This window comes from Hirundo rustica, chromosome 8 (genome assembly GCF_015227805.2).
Source record: "Hirundo rustica isolate bHirRus1 chromosome 8, bHirRus1.pri.v3, whole genome shotgun sequence".
Classification (NCBI taxonomy): Eukaryota; Metazoa; Chordata; class Aves; order Passeriformes; family Hirundinidae; genus Hirundo; species Hirundo rustica.
In genome coordinates, this window is record NC_053457.1 from 20,797,750 (window position 1) to 20,820,037 (window position 22,288).

The following is a 22,288-nucleotide window of genomic DNA, read 5'->3' on the forward strand; positions in this document are numbered from 1 at the left end:
TGGCAGAGTAGATAATGAGTGATCTTTTCACTCCAGAGCTAAAGTTTAATATTTTCTTTATGTGAAAACAATATTAACAGTAATGTCATTCTCATTTTTGATAGTGTTGGGGGATTTTGTTTTGTTTTTTGAGCATGGTTGTTCTTCCTTTGCAATTTTCCGAGAAACGTTAACTAGAGTCTTAGATAGAAGGTAAATGGAGGACCATAGTCAGAGAATTCATCCAGCAGCTACAGCTCTTATCCTGTTAACTTTATTTAAACAGCTCTATGAGTATGTTTTAAATCTGATCTGTGGTTTTAGTGACAGTGTACAGGAGCTGTTGTAACACTGGTTTCTCTAGCTTGACAGATCAGTCATTATAAAAGGTATATTTTTATCTTCATACATGAAGAATCTTTTTGGTCATAGTGCAATATAACTTAGTACTTGCTTATTAAAGGTATATAACTGAAAACTGTTAGGAAAAATACCCTCACATCACCTCACCTCTTCACCATTTTTTTCTCTGCCCAGTGCATATTGTCTTGTTGATTCAATAAATCGTATAGGAATGTTGTACACTCTTCTGTTGTAAAACACAACCAGTGTATATGGTTGTCGTGAGTCCTGTCCAGAGCTCTTCCTTATTAGAAAAGATCCATCCTAAAGAGAAAAAAGTAGTCAGTGTATTTGGTTAATTTCTTTCCAACAATTTAGTTTGGTTTTGGCTTAGTATTTTGGTTTATATTGGCATTAAAACTTTTTCTCCCATTAGAAGAACAGAATAGCAGCAGATGAGAAGTAGCATGTATTCCTGCTAACAGTAGTTTACAAATGTGTAATTTAAGAATCACCTTTGCTGGTAGCCTGTTCTTTCTCTCAACCAGAGAGAAAATGACATAATAAATACACAGTGGCAGCCACCTGTGAGGGTCCACAGATTGTTAGGGAATCGTTCTGTCAGTGGCAGTAGGTAGGCAAGAAAGCAGGGGGAGGTGGAGGTACCATTTTCCCAGAGCTGTCAAAGCACGCTCAGCACAGCCAAGCACGTGCACTCCTGACAACGCAGCCCTGTGCTCACTCACTCGCAGTGGCCTTTACCTGGTGACAGCCCCCATGCTCTGTCCCTTTATCCTGCTCTGTGGACTTAGGCAAGAGTGGAAATGTACTTGATGCTGAGGATGCAACTCTAAATGCTCCTCTTCCCTCCTGTGACACCAGATTTTGTACAAAGAATAGCTGAGAGAATTCAAATTCTCCAAATACCTAAATGCACAGTGTTCCTATATCAAAATGCATAGCAACGCCAGCCTTCCCAAATAGCTATTTTCACTGAGCCATTGGACAGTGGTAGAGACCACTGAAAAGCCACTGGGCTTTGCATTTCTTTTAAGGGCTGTGTATGGGCTATAAGATCTTCCTCAGCTCTCTAGTCTCTAATAGCTTTGTTTGCAGTGCTTGGTCTTTGCGTTTCACTAATGTGACTTTGTGTTGCAATAAAAGCCAGCATTAACTAATGTCACCACAATAATTCCAGGTTTGACAGTACTTGCATGGCACAGTAGTTCTGACCTGTTCAGAAAGCAGCTGATGCTCTCTGAACGCTTCTGGTTGTCTTTTTAAATTTTTTTTTTTTTTTTTTTTAAGTTTTGGGTTTTTTTTCTGATAAAACACATTCTTCAAAAGTGACCTACCTTGTTTGATCGGTACAATGCATCTTCTGCCATTTTCCTATCACAGGTAGCAGCATACCATGCTTTACTGTGAACACCAGCATCCTAAAAAGAGAGGAACAGTGTTTCACCTGTAAAATAATAATGATAATAATAAAGAATATGGCCTGTAGGGGAGTTACTGTGACATGATGACAGCTATGAAGAACTAAAATGCAGAAAACACAGTTTAAAAAAGTCTTTGCCAGGAGGTCACAGTTTTAGTTGGATAGAGGTAGGGCAAAGAAAAACTGGAGAGTCAAAATAGTGCTAACAGATTTGTGGTAGAAGACTGATAAATGACAAAAGAGAGATGCCCTGAGGAAAGCAGTCAGGTTCAACTGTAGGACGGTTTTAAGGATGGAAGCTATTCCAGTAGAATTTAAGGAGGAATAAATGTTGAGGAATAAATAAAGCCATTAACAATTTAAATGCTGCTCAGTTGTGGGTCTGAGGTGTTTGGATTTGGTTGATGTCTAAGCTTTGGGAATGAAGTTTCCCATCTACGTAACACCATTTGTGAACACAAGCATGATTATCTCCACCTGGACAGCATGAAGGTTGGGTAAGTTTTGCTCCAACTTTACAGTAACAAGCTTAATGATAGAATTAATTTTCACTCAAGCTTTGTCACCTCTGTACAAAACAGATTAAACATTTCACATTATAACTGAGCTGGTCTGGCTTATTGCTGCCAGAAAGGGAATGTCTTGGCTTCTCCTTTGTGCTCATTTTGTTGCTCATCTGATCCCATGGTGAGATAATTCACTTTATTAATCTTGCAGAAAAAACCCACTAACTTTCCTTTTTGTGTTTGCCTTTTTTTGTGTTTGACTGCCAAGCTGGTTTTCTGTCAGTTTAATGACTTGGCTCAACCCACTGCAGGATCAGAAAGGAACACCAGAGAAGCTGGGAAGGGAGCTGACAGTGAGGAGAGAGCAGAGCCTCAATTTTGGGGGAATTGCACTAAATTCTTAGACTGGCTCAAGCCATAACATATAATTTTACCTTCAGAAATTTTCCATGTATTTCTCCAGTCACACTATTCATTGGAAAAAGAAAGGGTGAGAGGAATTGCAAATATGAAAGGTACTTGCCCAGGCAGAGAATGAGTCCAGTGAACAAATCTTTGTTCAACAAAAGAAGGAATCACTGGCCCGCCCCCAGACCTTTCTTCTACCACTATCTGTGGCCTAAATGTAGAAGCAGACAGCTGCTGCCAGTGATTGGATGGGGACCAAGCAAACAGTGAATGTCACGGGAATGAATGAGCACCTGTATTGTGCAGGATGCTACAGCAAATGATACCACTGTATATAATTGCTGGGAAAATAACACTAACAGCTAAATTTTTTTAAACAAAATGGATCTTTTATAAAGTTCTGTTTCTGCCCATGACTGTTGCATAAAAATTGCAAGTGTAATTGCTACAAGCTGTTTATGCAGAGTCTTCTGGATTGCTTATTTGAAAGTAATTTTTATAATAAATATCTAGTGTGACATGCAGTTAACATTTTTTCAGAACTTCAAATCCTTTGTGTTCTTCACTGCTGTATTATTTTGTAATGTCAGACTTTAGAACACTTACTGTTACTGGCTCTGCATGATAGAACCTTTGTTTTACACTCAACAGAACTATTTTTACCTTGTTTGTGACTACTAGGCTTATAAGAATGGCTTTTTGCATTTTGTAGTCTCACTTTATCCAAAATGAGAGTAAGGGGAATAGCACTGAAATGAAAATAACCTTGCATTTGCTTAGATCATTCAAAGCTTAATGTTGCAACAAAACACATAAAAAAAGAGTTGGCCATAAAACTGACAGCTTAACTCTAATGAGAAGAGATCTGTTTAAAGGAACAGAAGGGAGCTGGACTTGGGAGAAACTAAAACACATAGGGGAGGCATCGCATCATCACTGTATTTGCTTACTGCACTTTTCTTTTTTCCTGTACACAATTTGTACAGCTATAAGTTAGAGAAAAGGAGACATTTAAAAACTTTATAGCAGTCTATATCAAAGACTAGACTTAAGTACCTCACCACAGATTTCCTTGTTTCAGTGATGTTGAAAGTATGAACTGGAGAGTCAGGAAGACATGAAACGAAAGCTTTTTGTGATTGGTAGAGTGCCAAGATTTAATATAATACTATTTACATATTTTTCTACAGTTTGTGTATGCTATGTGTTCCAAGCATATTTTAATGAAAGCTAACATTCAGATTACCTGTGTGTGAGGCAGAAAAGCCTCATTGGAAAAAGGGGGCATAGAAGCCCTCCACAAAAGGAGTGTAATTTTCTTTTGAAAGGGGGTAGGGGTGGAAATACTATTTTAAAGTAAAAGATAAGGAGATTTCTGTAATATTAATTTAGCTAATATTATACCTGGTCTGCAGAACTTGAAATAGACAAAGTGCTGCTGGGAGGGGAAGCACCCAAAGAACGGTTTGCAGCTTCTGGCACTTCTAGAAAAGAGAAAGAACAACATGTATAAGTTTTCAAAGTATAGATGCTGTGATGTAAGAAATTGATTTGTTACAGGGACTTTGGAAGATCTGGAAATGCTTGACCTTTGATATCACTCAGGGAAGCTTTCTACTGGAAATGGATGGGGCCTATATAAGTGCTGGGACACTTGCCTGCCCAAAGAGTAGCCTTGCCTGTGAAGAGAAAACCAGTCTGGATAACTATTTGGTTATTAGCCAGAACTAGACTCAGGATACAGGAAAAAATCTCTTCCACCATCAAAGTGAATGAATGGTACAATACATAAGAAAATGCAGGAACAAGATGCAAGTAATTCTCAGTCCAGTGTGAGATGCAGTCTTATACATGAGCGAGTCAGGAAAATTAATTTATTTCAGAGATAAATTTTCACTAATTTAGACTACCTGAATTGTTTGTATGCATGTACAAGAGGTCCAGGCAGCTAAATGGAGAAGCAGAATGAATAGAAAACATTATGATGCTTAATTGGGATAACAAAGCATAGTTGAAAATATTACTAGGGCTGAAATACAGATTTAAGAGTTTAAGAAATCAGAAGTGAAATGTTTGAGTAGTGTTGCATAAAAATGATATGATAGAAGTAAGTATGGATTGTTCTTTTCTGGTAAAACAGAATTTGGCCCAACAGTGTAGGTGTCTGCTGCAGGTACTTGTGGACACAGCTGGATGCAAATCAATATAGTAGAGAAGATCGTTGTAGAAAGTTGAGTGATTCTTATTTTGTTATTATGGGAGGCTTTTTTCCTGTCTGTTTTACTTACTGGGGAAAACATATGCTACCCTTTCTGGATATGGTGCTCTGCAGACTGCATTGTCAAATCTTCACTAATAAAATTCTGATTTAGATATTGGTTTAGACAGCAGTAAGAATGTTATAGAAAAGACCAGAATTCAGTGACCAGAATTAAAAACTGGACTGGAGAGCTCAAAGACAATTGTGTGAAGTACATTTGTACATTTAGAACTTCTTTTGTAGTCAAGATGCAACTGTCTGGGAGCTGCATCCTGAGTGAAGGGGAGACATTTTAGGGAGCAGTTCTAGCTCTCAATGAATTAATAATCACCTGAAAAAGGCTATGCAATGTTGGGGATTTTGGTTTTTCTGTAAAATTTTCACTGATCAGCTGTTAAAGCCACAGCTGAAAGTAGATTGTATGAATAAAGCAAGAACTGCCAGAAGTCAGTCAGATTAGTGAATTAGACTTGACAAAAGGATATTAAAATAAGTAATGAAAGATGTCTTGGCTGTGTGTAAAAAAGTAAAGAGAGATGGGGCTTTATGCAGTAAGAATTGATTTTAAAGATAATCTAGGTAATAAACAAACAGTAGTTCTGGCACAGAAATGTAAATTTCCACAATCAAATTGGAAGCAGAGCTTAAATAACTTCAGTACAATTGAACTGATGGGCCCAGATAATCTTTACCTGGGAAATTTTAAAAACTGGCACATGAAATAACAGTTACTTTACATAATTTTCAAGTCAGGATGGTACCAAATTAAAGAATACCAAACATAATTTCTATACGTAAAGTGGAAAAAATGACTTGAGGATCTACAGGGCTTTTTGTCTGATTCCACAGAACACAAGGCCCTAGGAGAGAATTTGAAGGAAATAACATCACGACTTGGAAGTAAAGGTGCAACTAACAAAAGAAAATCTGAATCTTAACCAAGTAGATAAAATGTTACAGCTCTTTCATAAAATAACAGAGTTCTACAAAGAGGGAATGTGGCACTGCACTTAATCTGGACTTCAGAGGAGCATTTGACACTGTGCCATACGGGAAATAAGTACTTTTAATGATGAAGATGGAAATTAGCTCTAGGCTTGTGTGGAGCCAAAGAAGAGATGGCAGGTTATACTGAAGGGACAGTAGTGGTTATGGGAGCAGTGGTATATATTAGAAAGTTGTTATTGGACCTGGCACAGAATAAGATTGTGCTAAAGAAAGTTTACTAATCAGAGCATCATTTAGCACCAGATGGTCTTGAAGGATAGTTACAGTTCTGGGAATAGTAAGAATTTATGCTTCAAGTTGAAGCACATCAGCTGTGTGACAGGAGCAGACAAACTTGAGTGCATCAGTCACAAGCATTACTGTGAACCACATTATACTTCTTCAGCACAGGAGATATATAATTGCACCCAGCACCAAGCAAATGTTTCCAGGAAAGAGATACACGAATTACAGCACGAAGTTTAAGCTACACCAAATGTAGATTTCTATGTGCCATTCTCACCATCTGTTTACAGGGTGAAAGATATGTTCAGACTGAATATGTACAGTAAAGGGCTTACAGGAAGGTCAGACAAATGTCTGCTAACAAGCAACTAGAAAAATGTTAAATCTAATTTACACTTCTGTACAAAGAGGGTTTATTTACCTAGTACCTAATTTGTTTTTAGCTGTTAACTGAAACAAATCCATCTTGGAAAGCACTACTTAGAAAAGAGCTTTAGCATTTGCTATTATAAAAGTACCTTCTTTTTTCCTTCTGTAGAAAAAGAATAAATTGAATGCAATAATAATCTGTCTGTCTTCTAGGCAACAGAAGCCTGGAACAGCCCAGAAATGTCACATTTAGGATTCTTCTGTGACAAGGAAGATTGATGGAATCTTTATTATGATGGGAAATGACCCAAACTGCCTTTGCTAGAAATTTCCAGTATTCATAAATGTAAATGAAACCCCCATTTTCCATCAATAATCCTGAGATACTCCCTTAATTTTACTAGCTGAGCTAAAATCCTGGATACTTGACCTCCTCTTTGTATGCATTACAGATACATTGATTCCAAATGAATTAATACGCAAGGTCTTTTGAAATAATTTAAATTCAAAGATTAATTTGAAATTACAAGTTAGTCACATTTTAATTAAAAAACTGAATTATACTTACTTGGCAGAATTGAGGACTTTTGGAGCAGAGGCCTGAAATAAATGTCAAGAGATTACAGAAAAGTCTGAAGGGTTGTACTCAGTCCTGATAATATGAAAATTGAGTATTTAAAGCATGCAGTGGTAGAATATGTTCCATCTCACCCATTTGTTCATTGAGAAACATGGGTCTGATAAAAGTATTTAAAACAAATTATATCCCACTAGTAGGAACTTAAACATATGTTTTAAATCTCTGTCACCTACAGATTATATCCCCTCATGCTTTTTGGCAACGGTTATAGTATTTGTATGCATTCATTTGCCATGTTTTATTTCATTGCTACTGTGAGGCTTCAGGAATTTCAGCTCTGAAAAAGCAACAAGAAGGCTCCAGTGAAGAGTGCTCCCCTTTGAGCCTCTCACAGCTGGTGCACTGAAACATTCAAAAGAGGATGGAAAGGGATCTTACTTTTGGGCACCACTTGGAAGTGGGGGAAGTGGAAGTTCCTGGTTGGAATTGCGCCGTCGTTCTGGTGCCGTAGGTTTTTCTGTAGTTTGGGAAAACAAACGGTAGAGTCAAGATTTCTTCAGAAATATTTTATCCCAGATTAGGGAGTCCAAGTAGGTGAAGGAGGGTTTCTTTTACTATAAATTTGGGGGGTTTTCCTTACATGGCAGCTTGCCATCGCGCTGCTCTTTTTTTTTTTTTTTTTTTCACGAATTCTGGGCAAATATCTGTGCTATGGACGCTTGCAGGGCTCGGTGAGACGAGAGGAGGGCGCTGGAGCGGGCTGCCTGCAGGAGCAGGGCTGCGGGAGCCGGACTGCCTGCGGGAGCCGCGCTGCCTGCGGGAGCCGCCGGCTCACACAGACACAGAGACGGGACGGATCTCCTGCCTGTGCCAGGGACTGGCTCTTGCCACGAGAGATGGTTCTGGCTGAGTTCAGAACCCGTCCCTCCCTTCCCCGTTCTGCACTTACAGGGCTACACGGGCATACTGCTGCTCCTACATCACCCCGCCAGTAACCTCAGCAGTTTCACTGCGGCTGCTTTTAGAGAACAATGATATTCAGCGCAACTAAGGCTGCCCAGATCCAGTTCGAAACTGCTAAAACCAAACACCCCTCAAAAACATACAGTAAGTTGAATGCGGTGGTTTTTTTTTTTTTTTAACTAAAAACATGAAACAAAGAAATTGAGATAAATGTCAACTTTTTCGCAGTAGTAGCTATAAATTTACCTTCATTTGCAGTTAAGGTCTCTCTGGAAGGTAAACATGGTTTCTGCAGTAAAACAGAAGGACAAACAAGTATTAACAGTCACATCACTTGTACAGCAAATGTTTATAATTTATACTTTTTGAGAAACAGTTTAGAATTGACAACATCCGGGAAGAATTAGGAGGCAGGGACATAGCCATTCTGTGAAGAGCCTCTAGTTGTATGACCTTGAAGTTTGGGATTTTGCAAAGGAGATTTGGAAAGAATCCCAGTTTGTGGGTAAAAGCAGATGGAGAAAAAGTAAAATCTAGATGGTTCATTCTTATCTCAGGCTCAAAACCAAAAAGTCTATCCCAAATACTTGCAAATCAAAATTTGATTTTCACCCTTATTGGGCTATGCACACAAATATCTGAACACATTTCTGTTTACTGGAAACTGAATTGTCAGTTTAGCTCACAGTAAAACTGGAACCAATCTTCCAGTTTTAATTTTTTTTTGTTTTCATTTTGAAACAATGATAATAAACTGCTAGTTTTGAAACATTTTTCAAATTAATCTCTTTGAAAATTCCAACCAGTCCTCTTACTTTCTGCCACAAGAAGTTTTGGGATATTTTTCAAATGATGAAATGCTTACAGAAAAACCGCAAATTCTGGTAAAATCCTGCATATTTCTTGAGCTATCACTTGCAATGAACTTGTGTTCCCCATAGGCAGCCTGTATATTCTAGGGATACTGCTGAATTGCGTGTGTTCCCATTTAATTCTCATTTATTCAGTTCATGCACTGTGTTTATTGTTACATCCTAGAGCATGGAATTCAAATGTTGCTTTGATCAAAGTATTTTTCTGCTTGATCAGAAAGATCACTGATCTTCACTCATGTAATAGCACCCAAATATTTCCTGTCTTTGTAACTCTTTCCCCTGATATGTTTTGCATTTATCTTGTATCCAAACCCATGATAAAACTAAGTTTTACAATAAATTAAAAATCCAATAACATTTTTGGTTGATTATGCAATTACAAGTCAACTTACTGGTGAAATTACTGCATTAGAAGTTTTCTTGCTGAAGTATGGAGGAAAAAGAAAAAGACTATGGTTACTTCAGATATATGGATTCATTTAGCAACTAAGCATCAGTTTCATTGGTTCTCAGGGTACTTCTGTCTAAAATGGAACTCACTGGATACTTGTAGCAGTTAGAAATAAACAAGAATAAAAAAGGAATAAGGGAGTCAGATGCAATGTGGGCACTCAGTAAAGGCACTTACACAAGGAAGCTACAACTCTGTCCAATATTTAGCATGAGATAAGCATAAGGAAAACTTAGTGAAAGCTTTCTGCACTTCTAGGCTTGCATGTGCTAGTGCTGCAGTATGGGACTGAATCAGATAAGGCAGCCAGCATCTGCCATCAGCAGCAGGCAGTGAAGGGCAAGGCCACTTGGCAGACAAACAGTATTCCTCCAGGAAGAACAAAATAACCTACTCTTTCACAAACAGGAATAAATATTATTCCTGAATTCTAATTGTTATAGGCAAGGATAGGAGTTAGCTCCTAATACACCTATTAAACCCATTCCCATCAAAGAAGTATTTTTATAATTTTTTACTCACAGGCCCCTTGGTAATGGAGATGGAGCTGCTCCAGTGGGAAATCTGGATTCTTGTGTGTTACTGAACCTCTGACCTAGAGATGCAAGCAACATATTTAGTAGGCAACGTGAGCTCTATCTGAACAGTGGATTTTCCTCACTGCCATTTTAGTGTTAATGTAATAAAGGTAAAAAATATCCATTGGTTTAATTTTTTTCTTAACGTGTTTTCAGTCTGATTATAGAAGAGAACAGTTCAGTAACACTTCTTGCTTATTGCTGACTGTACAGATAAAATTTACACTGACACACTACATTGTGTGCTATATTATGGTAACTGGTGGCATATTAGTCCCTCTCATATCGCCATGTTTTCATCTGAATACTTACTTTCATCATTATTGTTTGCTTCATGGTCCTGTAATGGAAAAATAGGTTAGATTTTTATAGGAAGGAATTAAAAAAGAAATTACTGTGTTCAGTTTTAAGTCCTTCACGACCAGAAGGACAACAAGGTTGGTGACAGGACTGAAGCACAAGTCTTATGTGGAGTGGCTGAAGGAGTTGGGGGTGTTAAGCCTGGAGAAAAGGAGGCTCAGGGGGCCTTAGAGCTCTCTACAAGTACCTGAAAGGAGAGTACTGGTGTTTTCTCCCTGGTAACAAGTGACAGGAGAAGAGGAAATCACCTTATGCTGCACCAGGAGAGGTTTAAATTAGATATTAGAAAAAATCTTTTCACTGAAAGTGTGGTCAGGCATGGAATAGGCTGCCCAGGGAAGAGGTGGAATCACCATCCTTGGAAATATTCAAAAGCCATGTGGATGTGGCATTTATGGACATGGTTTCATGATGAACATGATGGTGCTGTTGGAAGAGTTGGAACTTGATCTCAGACGTCTTTTTCAGCCTGATTCTTTGACTATTAAATGAGAACTGCATGAATAATCAATATGATTTTGGTATCTGTAATAATTTTTAAAGAAATATTTGTACAGAAGGTATATAGTATCCAGAATACTTTCATGATGTCATTTGAAAAATTTTGAACAACAATCAAATTTTGAACTTTCCAATAATCTTGAGATTGCTTGTAAGTATTGAGAAAATTTTGCCTTAGTTTTGTAGTGAGACCTTTTGGTTTAGGTTTAATTTCTGACCCAGAAGACAGAAATTTTGCAGCAGATTTGAAAATACTAAAACCACATCTTCCACTGAACGGAGGAAACTGAGTAGGCTCTCTTGTCACCATGCTAGAATTGAAGCAATCCACCTAATTTCTTGGCTTCTTTTGCAGATGCTTAATTTTGGCTCCCATTTCTTGACTTCTAGGGAATCAAGGCTCCCATCTGATAAGGATCTTTCAAAGAGGCACCAGTTATTAATTTGTCTGTCTTCATCTTCCCAGCTAATGGCTTTTCACTGATGTTAGTGACAAATGCATCCATTCTCTGGCTGGAAAGGTGTAATCCATCCCCCAGCAGTTGGGGAAATGAGACATAGCAAAATTTTTCTCCCAGTCAGCTCTGGCTTTTGAGAGGAACATGGGTTACAGTTCTGTGCACATGATCAGTGCTGGTTAGTGCTGACAGCAGATTGAGTGGGAGCAGTTAACAGATGTTTCAGTTATTGTTTGGGCTTTGTCAACGTGCTGTAGCCAGGGATGGAAAGGAACAACAGGATGGAAAGAGCACTGGACAAACATCATGCTCATTATCATGTGTTTGTTTAAAATTGTAAAGGCCACCACTTACAAGACAAGCAAAGATCCCAAAATTTGGACTGCACTGGGTAACGCTTTCCTAGGCTGACGCTTGTGACAAACTGGTGAACTGCAAGCACTCAGGAGCTGAATACACTCATAGTACAGATGAGTGTTTGTCTGGGAGCTTCATCTTGGAACTGTAACTCACTCAGTGAGTGGCTCCAGCTAAAGGAGAGTCTCTTTTTATTCTCTGCAAAGCTAGGATGATGCCCATCTCAGATGTAAACTCTGAAAATGCATTAATGGAGAGGTTTCAGCACCAATATGGCACTTGAGTCTGTTCTGAAGCAGGAGTATTCTTAGTGCTGATCAGATAGTGGAATTTCTGTCCAACATTCTCCCTTCAGATGCAACATTTTTTTCTTATCTTGTATTGGTAAGAAAAGCTGAGAAATCAAACTATTTTGTAAAAGAGAAATCCCAAATTTGGCACTGCTTAGGAATTGTTCAGACTCCCACAGATCTAAATGAAGAACCTTGTGATGAGGTAGAAGGGAAACTGAAATGCTGATGCCATTGTATGTACAAACTGCTTGGTACGTAAGAAATTTAAAGACTGAAGTAAGACTATAAGTGCTCATATACCACCTGCACTGTGTTACCATAACATCTAATCCTATTATATGACCCCAAATTCCTAGTTTTAAGTCTAATTTCTCTATATACTCATTGGTAGACTGATTACTTCTTAGGGACAATTCTGGGCATAGGGCTGGGACAGGATCTGAGCGTGTAGCTTGGCAGAGATGCTGACACAATTATGTTAATCTGTTCTTGATAGTTGGCTCCTCATGCAGACCCTCTCAAGCTGGCACAGCTGTGAATAGAGCTGTGGTGCAGATCAGTTTATGGAGCTAATCCGGCTGAAAATGAATATTTTATGATTTGCTTTTGCTAATTTCTGCAGTTGGACAAGTTTTCAAACGGTTTGCTTCAAAAAAACAGCACAGTGGAAGGGACAGACTGGGATAAGAGCAGAGGGAGAAGGGGACTGGCTGAAACACAGCCTTAGGACCCAAGGCTTGTAATTAGTCCTTCAAGGACTGCATTTTCTAGTGATACTCGTTACTCAGACTACCCAGTCTGACATTTTAGGTTTCCATTTTCAGAAAGCATTCATCATCTCACCATCTGAGAGGAATAAGCTCAAGGAGAAGTGCTTCAGACTGGGCAAAATCATCCTTTGCTACTTAAAGTAAGGTTCCTGAAGTACAACTGGTATTTTTTAGTACAAGAAATTATTTTTGTGGACTGAGACATACATCCCTTAAAACATTTGAACTTTTTCTTGGATCAATACAGATCCCCAGTGCTCTTTTGTCCAAAAGATTAATAGCAACAATCACAATATTAGATTAATCTGACATCTGGTCATCTATTTCAGTTATTTAATACAGATAATAAATAGATATTCCATCTATTTATATATAAAACACAGGACTAAATTTAACATGTTCTTTTAGAGTGGCCCATTAATTACTCACTGTTTTTGGATGAAGACGACTTCTGGGGAGAGGCAAAATATTTCTGAAAAATACACACAGTAGGTTATGATGAACAGGATTTCTTTGTTTAATTGGCTCAGATAGGTTTTTTAAGATCTAGAGGGAAGGAGGTCTGCAGTAAATGGACTTGATTTCAGCTCTGCACAGACAGTGGTGATGCTGTGCCTCCGGTGTGGAACTACTCTAGAAGAGCTTCTGTCCTAGACCTCGGGTCCTCTGTGACCGTGCACAGGACCCAACCAAACACCCTCACACAGAGCACTGTGCATGCCTCCTTCTGGGGGCACATAACATATTTTGTAAAATAATGACCTAGAGAGGAGGCAGGGGTTATGAAGCAGCTTTCAATGCTTCTGGGGACACAGGAGTGAAGTAGGCTGCACACTCAAGTATCATTTTCCCCTTTTCCTCCAGAGACTTGGGATATAAATAAGGGATTTACTGAGCCCAGTTTCTTTACAAGCAGTTGTGTACAACTGCAAAAACATCTAATTTGCAAGGGTGCAGAGATGGCTAATAGGACTGGCATGCAGAGATATTTTATCCCTGTACTGGATCCCTAAAGGGATATTTCAGAAAATCCTATCCATTTGGCAAACTGGCTTGAACACAGAAGTTCACAAAGCAATGAGAGCTTTCCGTTCTCACCTTGTCCTAGCATCCCTAGCTATTTGAGTGTCCTGACAATTGTCTATTATCTGAAGGCTACACATTAGAGAGAAGAAAATTTTCTCTGCTAATATTTCCTATTGATCTAAGCTGCTGTTAACTTACCTCGAAGCATCCTGCTTAGGTGACTCTCTGGTCATGCTGTGGGAATGCTCTGTATTCTGAGCAGGCATAAACATGAGTGGCTTGGTGAATCTAGTAATGAAACATGAATTAAGAAAGGAAAATTATATTTAACAACAGTGAATACCAAGCAAACCTCTCTTTCTTTTCCCCTATTCCCCCTCAAAATTCTAAAAAGTAACCTTAAGAGTATCTCTCTTTAATATGTATTACATTTGGGTTACTGAAATTACCATAGAAATTATAATCTTTGTGTAGATAATCTAAAGAGACATTTACTGTATGTATTTCTTACTTCTGTTACTGTATTTCTTCTAAAGAAAGAATTATCAGAAATGTAGTATCTAGATGAGAAAATATCTTTTCTGACAGTTGTAAATAATGCACAAACATTCACAGCAATGGATTACCTGGATACTGGTGGTGGTGATGGTTTTTCCTGTAAGAGAAAATGCACCAAAATTTTTTTGGTCACTTTTTGATTCCATAAAATAAATTTGTATGATCCTATTTATCTTACCACATCATGATATTATTTTTGCATGTGATACAAATTTCTACTAGAGCTGTCTGGTAATCTACATTAGGATGAAAGAGGCAAGAAGTCAACATCAGTAAATCTGCTTTGCCCATATGTTATGCCAGTACCAGCAAATGGGAAAAATATTACTGTGTCAGAACTGTCATTGCTCCTCTGCTTCAGTTCTGCTTCTGTAAAACATTCCCTTAGGCTGGTGCTTCACAGATTGGGTCACTATCACAGAGGACTGGGAAACTTTCCCCTTAATCCTTTGAAATGGTTTGCCAGCTTCTGAAAAGGGAATGTCAGAAAGCTTTAAGTGCAGGAAGAGATTGGTTCCCAGTTTTCCCTTTTGAAAGACTGATAATCTTTTCTCACATTTGTATCCTGCCTGAGGGCAATGGTAGACATAGTTTAGAAAGATCTCACCTCTTCTTCAGGAACCTCGTAGACTTCTACAGGACAGGGAAGAAATAAAAAACATACTGCATGTTACCAAAAAGGCTTATCTGAATTTGTCATACTTCTGACTGATACAAATAACTTGTATTCTTTTGAAAAATAACTTGGAGAATCTGCTCAGAATTTGAATCTGCCACCAAAACCCCAGAGCAGCAACACCCCTTGTCTTCTAGTGGGAACTTCAGGTGAAGCCACAGGAGATACAGTCTGAGATACAGTCACTGAATTAATCAAGTTTCCTCCCACTGCAAAACCTTTTTATTGTTTTGTTTTTCTTCTCCGTTCCTCCCCACTGCAAGCAAGATGAATGCTTGTGTTGTGCAAACCGGGGTCAGTCTGGAAAAAATGCGTTAGCACACCTGTACTAGCATCTAGCCCTTCCTTGACTCGGGGAGGAAGAAATCAGGTCAGTCATAAATACAAGCTGGCTCACTTGCACAGCCAACATCCTTCCCTGAGTTCTGATCCACAAGTATATTGTAATTCATAGATCTTAAAAGAAAAAAAAAACAAAAAAAAAAAACACCAGCATCTTTATCGATGCCCAGTTTCTTCAGTGAAAATAGAATCGCATTTCAGTCAATTTCGTGTCAGGTTTCATCGCTTTACTGCGTCCAAGTGTCCCAGCTCCCACCAGGGGGAGACGTTTTATTTTTTAGTAACAACTGTCAGGAGCTGGTTGTTGCTCAACACTGATTTACAGAAAGGCTGAGATTGAAAAGGGCATTTTAAAATGTCTGGAAAATAACTCACGAAATCTCAAGTAATTAATAAAAAATGTTAGTTTACGACTTGTAGTTTGTGACTTTAAAGCTAAACACATTGCTAATGAATATGCATAGCTTTTTAAAGAACTGTGTCATGTCGGGAAAGGTTACATCCAAGCAATTAATGAGAAGGTGAGGATGCAAAACAACTCTAAGTCGGCAGAGAGAAATTAAACAAGAATATCTGAACTTACAAAAGCAAATAGGATTCTCTTTTTTTGCTTCTGCTTTTGATTCTTTTTCCAAATAAACTGCTCTTTACAGAATCTCAATGGGAACACTGTTATAAAAGGCCATGCAAGACATCAGCCTGGACAGAATTTCTATATGGCTAAGTCTAATGGTATCAAAGTATTGGGTCTTGATTCTTATGGTGAAATGGAATTACTGACATACTGAGGCCTATAATTCTTTTTGCTATATTGATCCATTTGCATTCCTCCACTAGAGCAGAAGACTAAAATTAATTTGGGGCAAATAACTTGTTCTAGTTTTATTTATGCTTAAAATGGATTTATTTATTATTCAACCTAGACAAAGCAACTGCTACAACATAGAAAAGCTAAAGGGGAACATATTTTTGTTTTACTTTAGTATGTCATAGGGTTAGTGGGGTGAATATATCAGGCATAATTTAATATTCCACAGTCTTACATTATTTTATTCTAACAGCCATGCAAGCTCCACGTACCTTGCATATTAGAAGTAAGAGAAGGCTTTGGAGAAATAGGGGGGGCTGGCTTTGTTGTCTTCATAAATCTGTTCACAGGTGCTAAAAACATATTTTATTAATGTACATATATATATATATATTTGTGCAAGTGTGTATATGTAGACATATATTTTTATATATACACACATCTGTTAACAAACTAACAATGTAAAATTTATACAATAAGAATGAATATTAAGTAGGTCCAAATGACAATGTTTTGTGTGATCTTGAATAGATCAACTCAGTCAGAAAAGAGCTCTCATTTGAAAACAGAAGTATTATTCAGTATTCCAGCCTCTCTGAAGAGGTTTGATACTGTCAGTGAATTCAGAGAGCAGAACTCTTCTCTGTTTACTTTTCACCTTTGGGCTGTAGTAGTTTCATTCTCTAGATAAATATACTTATATATATAGTGAGATTAAAAAAAAAAAAAAAAAAAAAAAAAAAAAAAAAAAAAAAAAGCAAGCAAAGTTGTCTTTATCTACTAAATATCTAAAAATGCTTGTTCTTCTTCTGAAACACTTCAGCAAACAGAGAACTTTAATGCTACTGCTCCCTTGGATGAGAAGGCAGGTCATACGTCATGAAAAGCCTCCTAGTTTTACAAGGGCTGGACTTTGAAACAGTTGGGTGAGAGAGGCAGAAATTAAACATATCTTCCAATAAAGTAAAAAATAATTTTCCTTGGTGTTGTCATAAGCCAAAGGAGCCAACTGCCTTTTTTGCAGGCTGTGATCTCTGTAATAGCTGCACCTCCACTCTTTGAACCCTAGAAACAGACATTAATTTGACCATTTTTTTTCCCACTATTATTCCTAATAAAGCAATAATAATAACCTTAAATTACTTAAACTCACATCTTGTAGGTAGTGACGTGCTGCTTTCTGTGGGTTCAATATAGTTATCATCATCATTGTCCACTGGCACAATGTAGTTATCCTATGAGAAATGCAGGACAAAAATCTACCAGTTAAACCTCCATCATGTCATCATGTCAACAAACTGTTGGGAGTGAAGTCCTGGCAGCAGTTTACAATAGTCGCCATTTCACAGTGACTCCTAATTCAGACATTTATCATGCTATGTGGAAGGGAATCCCAAAGATTGAAAACCCTTTATGAAATTATTCCACTGGTGCGTGGAAGCCCTCCCTTCCCTCTGGTCCTAGATCAGCTTTGAGGTTACTCTCTCCCTGTTGCTTGCAGCTTATTATGGATGATCAGGAGCTATTCCATGGTCTAAATAGCCTCCTTGATACTCAAAGCAGGCATATATCCCCTAGGAATCAGCATGGTACTTGCAGGTCACTGTTAGTGATTTAGAAATTATTTGAACTATAGAGGCTAAGAAAAAGACCCAGACCATGGCATTGCTATGACATTTACATGGTTAAAACAAGTACATCTGTAAACTTTACCTCATCATCATTGCACTCCTTAGGCTTTGGTGGCACTTTTGGTTTTGCAGCAGGAGATGGCCATGGCATGGATGGCACACATGGTTTCTTTGGTCTGGACGTGGCTGGACTGGGTGTACTCGGGAGAGGTTTGTTGATGGGAGGAAGCTGCTGGTGACTCGTGCGATTGTCTTTTAATTTGGTAGAAAACAACAATTTCAGTAAAAACGACACATTAGTCTCTGCACTTTCTCCTACTGCTTGTGCAAAAGTCTTTGCCGTGGCTGCAGCATAGGTCAAGCGGCAGACCTCAGCATAGGTGAATCTGATGTTGAGACTTGTGTGTAACAGGTCCTATTTCATCGTTCAGGGTAGCAGCCTGGCCCCCTGTATCAGGCTGCAGAGGATGCCTAGACTGTTGTATGAACAACTGATTAACTCCTTGGGGAAAGGGTGATGGCTGGGTGGTCTAGATTCTTATATAAGGCATGAGAAAAACAACACTGGGTGGGACTGGAACGTGAATTGTGCCAGGTTCTCTAGGGTGTCATTTTAACAAATCCTTCCCTTTTCAAAGAACACACAGGTGAAGGGTTGATAAAATTCTCTGAGTACATATGTGGTATTTTAGTACTTTGATGAGTATTTTACAACCAGTAACACTGGTATCATATGAAAATGAAAGCAGGCATCATGCCAATGTTTCTTTTCTCCACGTCTCAAATCTTCATCTTACTGAAGCTAACTTTCATTCACTTCAATGCAACCTATAAATGGCTGAAAAGAATCAAATAAGGAAGAAAAGTTCCCTTTATATTGGACTAATGTAAATAAAATCTCGATCCTGTCCCGTTTTTCAAGATATTTATCATCCTTAGTACCAATTTTGAAGGACAATAAAGAGTGAATATTTGGGCTACTGTTTTATTGCTTTGGGAATAATGATTGGAGAAACAAAGAAGATTAAGAAGGGACCTGTCTATTCTTATGTGCCTCATCTTTAATAGGAATTCCTGCATCAGTATATGTGGATTGATTTGGAGCCCTAATTTAATAGTATCTCCCATACCTTTGTTTGTCATTAGCAGATGCCTACCAAAATCTCTAGGACACATTATAGTAAAATTATAAACATCACTACCGGCAATAGTAACCTGTTTCATGCTGTATTAATAATAATAATAATAAAAAAAATCATACCCCGAATGCTTAAGATCTGAGTATCAGAATTAAAAGCAAACTCTTGAGGAAAGGACAGATTGGTGCATTTGAGGCCTCTTTTCTGGTACTGATCAAAAAGCAATTATCAAGATGACATAATTAACTATTCCATAACTACCTGCATATTCACCCCTAGAAATAGGGAATGCAGAGGGAATCTTCTTTTTCTCCTTCTCACTTGGAGGTGGCTCATAGCTGTCATCAGGATTCTCTTCACTGGGGACCACATACATCTCAGAGTCAGAGTGGTCATCTGGATTTTCATAATCGCTGTCCTAGAAAGACAGAACTTCCCATTTCTCTTCTCATAGCAATCCATACCACAAATATCCTTTCACGAGAATGATAACAAAATGACAACAATGTACCCTTGAATGGACACATCATATTCCCTTTTAGTGCTTCCTCTTGCAAAGAGGCACTCCTGCCTCCTCCATTCTACTCCTCCCAGGAGGTCCCTGTCTACTTGCTATCTTCAAGGAGTCCTTTCACCTCAGGAGCTCAGTCTTCAAGTTATGGTTCCATAGCTATTTTCCCTTCCTAGGACAGTTCCTTTCTAGATCCAGCTGTGACTCTTGATGTGTGTTGTCACTTCCTCTCCCTTTCCTGTTAAAAGAGTACTCAAGATCTGACTCCAGAAGGAAACTGGTCACTTCAAGCTGACAGTTGCAGCATTACATTACATGGCTGACAACCATGAATTGCTTCATTCTAACGTTTTCTAAAATCTTTGCAGAAGGTTTTGTTTTTAGTAAGAACTGGCTTTCCTCTCCTCACCCCTCCCACCCTTCCTGCCCCAAATAAAACCTGTTACTGATTTCTGAAATTATTGCTCAGTTTAGGAAGTCCCTCAAACTGATGCCATGTGCTTACTTATCCAAAAACCTTAGTGTTCATGGCTACCATTGACTGTGCTTCTCAAAGTACTTCTAAGTTGAATATAAAAATAATGAGGCAGCTAAAAATCAGTGGCTATTCGTGAATTAAAATGATGTAAAAAATAACAGAAACGTCAATATTATTTAGTTCAACCATAAGTAGATGATTTTAAAAGAATCTTTTATTATTATTTCTTGTGCTAACTTGTTGCCACAGTAACCTCCTACTAGCCCAAAAAATGTACTTACGAAATCATCTGACCATTGTTCCTCTTCATTGTCTGCGTGTTCTAAACCAAACATTAGAGTTATTTAAGGAGATGTAATAGTGTATATAAATGTTTATCTTAGATTGGTTTTTCAATCTATACTCATCATATTCAGTTAAAAAAAGAATGAGCAAAATTTCCAAACAGTTCTGAGCAACACATCTGGTTTGGACAGAACAGTAAATTAAATGCCTTCTGGCTTATTTTTGACAAATTATTTCAGAATTGTTGGAAAAGCATTAGAAAATGACAAACTGAACAGCAGAGCACGCACTTTACCCACAATGTCCTGCTAATGCATCTCATTTTTAAGTACGGGGGACAATTTCTAGATAATGGAACTCTTGCTGACCTCTTGGCCCTGTACCTTCTTGTTGGTTAAAGTGCCAAGACAGCACACTAATTACAAATGTTTATGTTAAACAGGGAACAGTTACCTAAAATCTTCCAAACTCTGTCCTGCATTCTTCTATTCTTAACAAGATGGCTGTTAACTTGTAAAAATAGCCATGAACTAGTTTGTGGGCAGTGCTGTGTGATATGCGAGTAGATAAGCACCTTTAAGATAATTCATGATGTCGTCATTACATTAATAGTATTAAGATTTTAAATTTGTAATGATGCATTTGTTCAATTTCTTCCGTATTTACTTTCACAGTTTCTCTCCTCCACTTTTACAGCAGCCTAGATACAGAACTCTGATTAAGACTGATTTTCAAAGAGTGGTTACTTGCTACTCTTCATGCTGGCACAATTCATCTTTTTTTCTTGCCTTTCATTTCAGAGGTGTGAACTACCTTCAGAGTTGTTGCTAATGGTATCCTGATCTCTAATTAAAAACAAATTATGAGGCAATGTAAAACTGAAATACTGTTAGGCATATAGATAGCAAATTAACACAGACATACAGCTTAAATTTACATTAATACAGCCTTACCTGAAGCATAATCCCTTTGTGGTAGACTTGGTGGTGGCTTTTTTTTAAGCCTGTAAATTAGAATTATTACATTTATGATCTCAAAGTAACCCTCACTAGAAGGGAGCATTAGCCAGACACATAAAAAAGCTGATGACAAAAGATACCTGCAGCTAAAGAAATACAGATTACCATCACAGATGCTTAGCAAATAGCTGTAGAAGAATGCTTTGAAAAGCTAGAAACTGATAAAATAATAAAATAGAACCTGAGTTTTTAATATATTTTTTCCACTAAGAACATATGTTGAAAGGACAGCTTCCTTGCTCACCCCTCATCTTCTTCATTTCCAGAAAGAGATAAGATAGGGGGCAGAGATAAATGAGGATCTATTGGAAGATGAAAATCTGTTCAGGTTCACAGAGGTTTTATTAAGATTATGGAATAAGAAAGTGGCGTAGCACTCTCCATTTGTATTTTTAGAACTATAATTTTGCATGCACTTCATTTGATGATTAATATTTAAATGTATACCAGGTCTCTCAGTGAAAGATTCTACTTTTTATTATTTTATGATGTTATGTCACTTTTTTGGTAAAAACTGTTACAATGGCATCACATACCAGTGAATCAAAAGATAATTTGTAGAAATACTGAAAGGATTTTTTTGGCTATACAGGTAGATTTGTATGTATGTGCATGTGTATATATATCTGGCAAGCAGAAGTACACATATGTGTAAACACATATATATTTGTGTATATATATATATATATATATATATATATGTTTATTCATGTATACTCCTCCTTACTAACTTGCAGCTGTTCAAAGAAGACACTGAGTTACTGAAGTCAGTTCAATTATTTCACTACCCTGTAATGAAGAAGAATTTGGGTTTAAAGTCAAGATGAACATTGCACGTGTGACATCACAGGCCAGACTGATGCCTCTGCAGAGGTAACTGTTTACAAATGTTGCTTTACCACAAGAATCTGACACTCCATATTTAGGTCCTGAGCTTGCTGCCTAGGTATCATTGTTCAGGTAGCACTTTTACTCGGGGTGGTGGCATGCTGGCACTACCACATCAACTTACAAATTTTCCTGTCTGTTTTGAGAAATGCTTTGCCCACTTCTGAGTTGAACTAATGAAATTCTGTTGTTCAGATAGTCAC

The 22,288-nt window shown here is 37.8% G+C and overlaps 1 protein-coding gene across 4 annotated transcripts in view; it reads right to left on the reverse strand.

The window, feature by feature from the left end:
• BLNK (B cell linker) overlaps window positions 1-22,288 on the reverse strand; it is a 94,888-nt gene that overhangs the window by 2,014 nt on the left and 70,586 nt on the right. For all 4 annotated transcript variants that reach the window (XM_040071193.2, XM_040071194.2, XM_040071196.1 and 1 more), the window contains 19 exons: window positions 21,132-21,181; window positions 20,175-20,215; window positions 19,166-19,322; window positions 17,848-18,017; window positions 17,288-17,369; window positions 16,407-16,487; window positions 14,916-14,941; window positions 14,377-14,405; window positions 13,949-14,038; window positions 13,154-13,196; window positions 10,298-10,325; window positions 9,930-10,002; window positions 9,349-9,379; window positions 8,328-8,370; window positions 7,557-7,635; window positions 7,107-7,138; window positions 4,081-4,160; window positions 1,677-1,760; window positions 490-645 (listed from right to left, as the gene is read on the reverse strand). In XM_040071193.2, coding sequence (XP_039927127.1) covers window positions 490-645; window positions 1,677-1,760; window positions 4,081-4,160; window positions 7,107-7,138; window positions 7,557-7,635; window positions 8,328-8,370; window positions 9,349-9,379; window positions 9,930-10,002; window positions 10,298-10,325; window positions 13,154-13,196; window positions 13,949-14,038; window positions 14,377-14,405; window positions 14,916-14,941; window positions 16,407-16,487; window positions 17,288-17,369; window positions 17,848-18,017; window positions 19,166-19,322; window positions 20,175-20,215; window positions 21,132-21,181 — 1,375 coding nt within the window. The remainder of the gene's footprint in view (window positions 1-489; window positions 646-1,676; window positions 1,761-4,080; window positions 4,161-7,106; window positions 7,139-7,556; window positions 7,636-8,327; window positions 8,371-9,348; window positions 9,380-9,929; window positions 10,003-10,297; window positions 10,326-13,153; window positions 13,197-13,948; window positions 14,039-14,376; window positions 14,406-14,915; window positions 14,942-16,406; window positions 16,488-17,287; window positions 17,370-17,847; window positions 18,018-19,165; window positions 19,323-20,174; window positions 20,216-21,131; window positions 21,182-22,288) is intronic.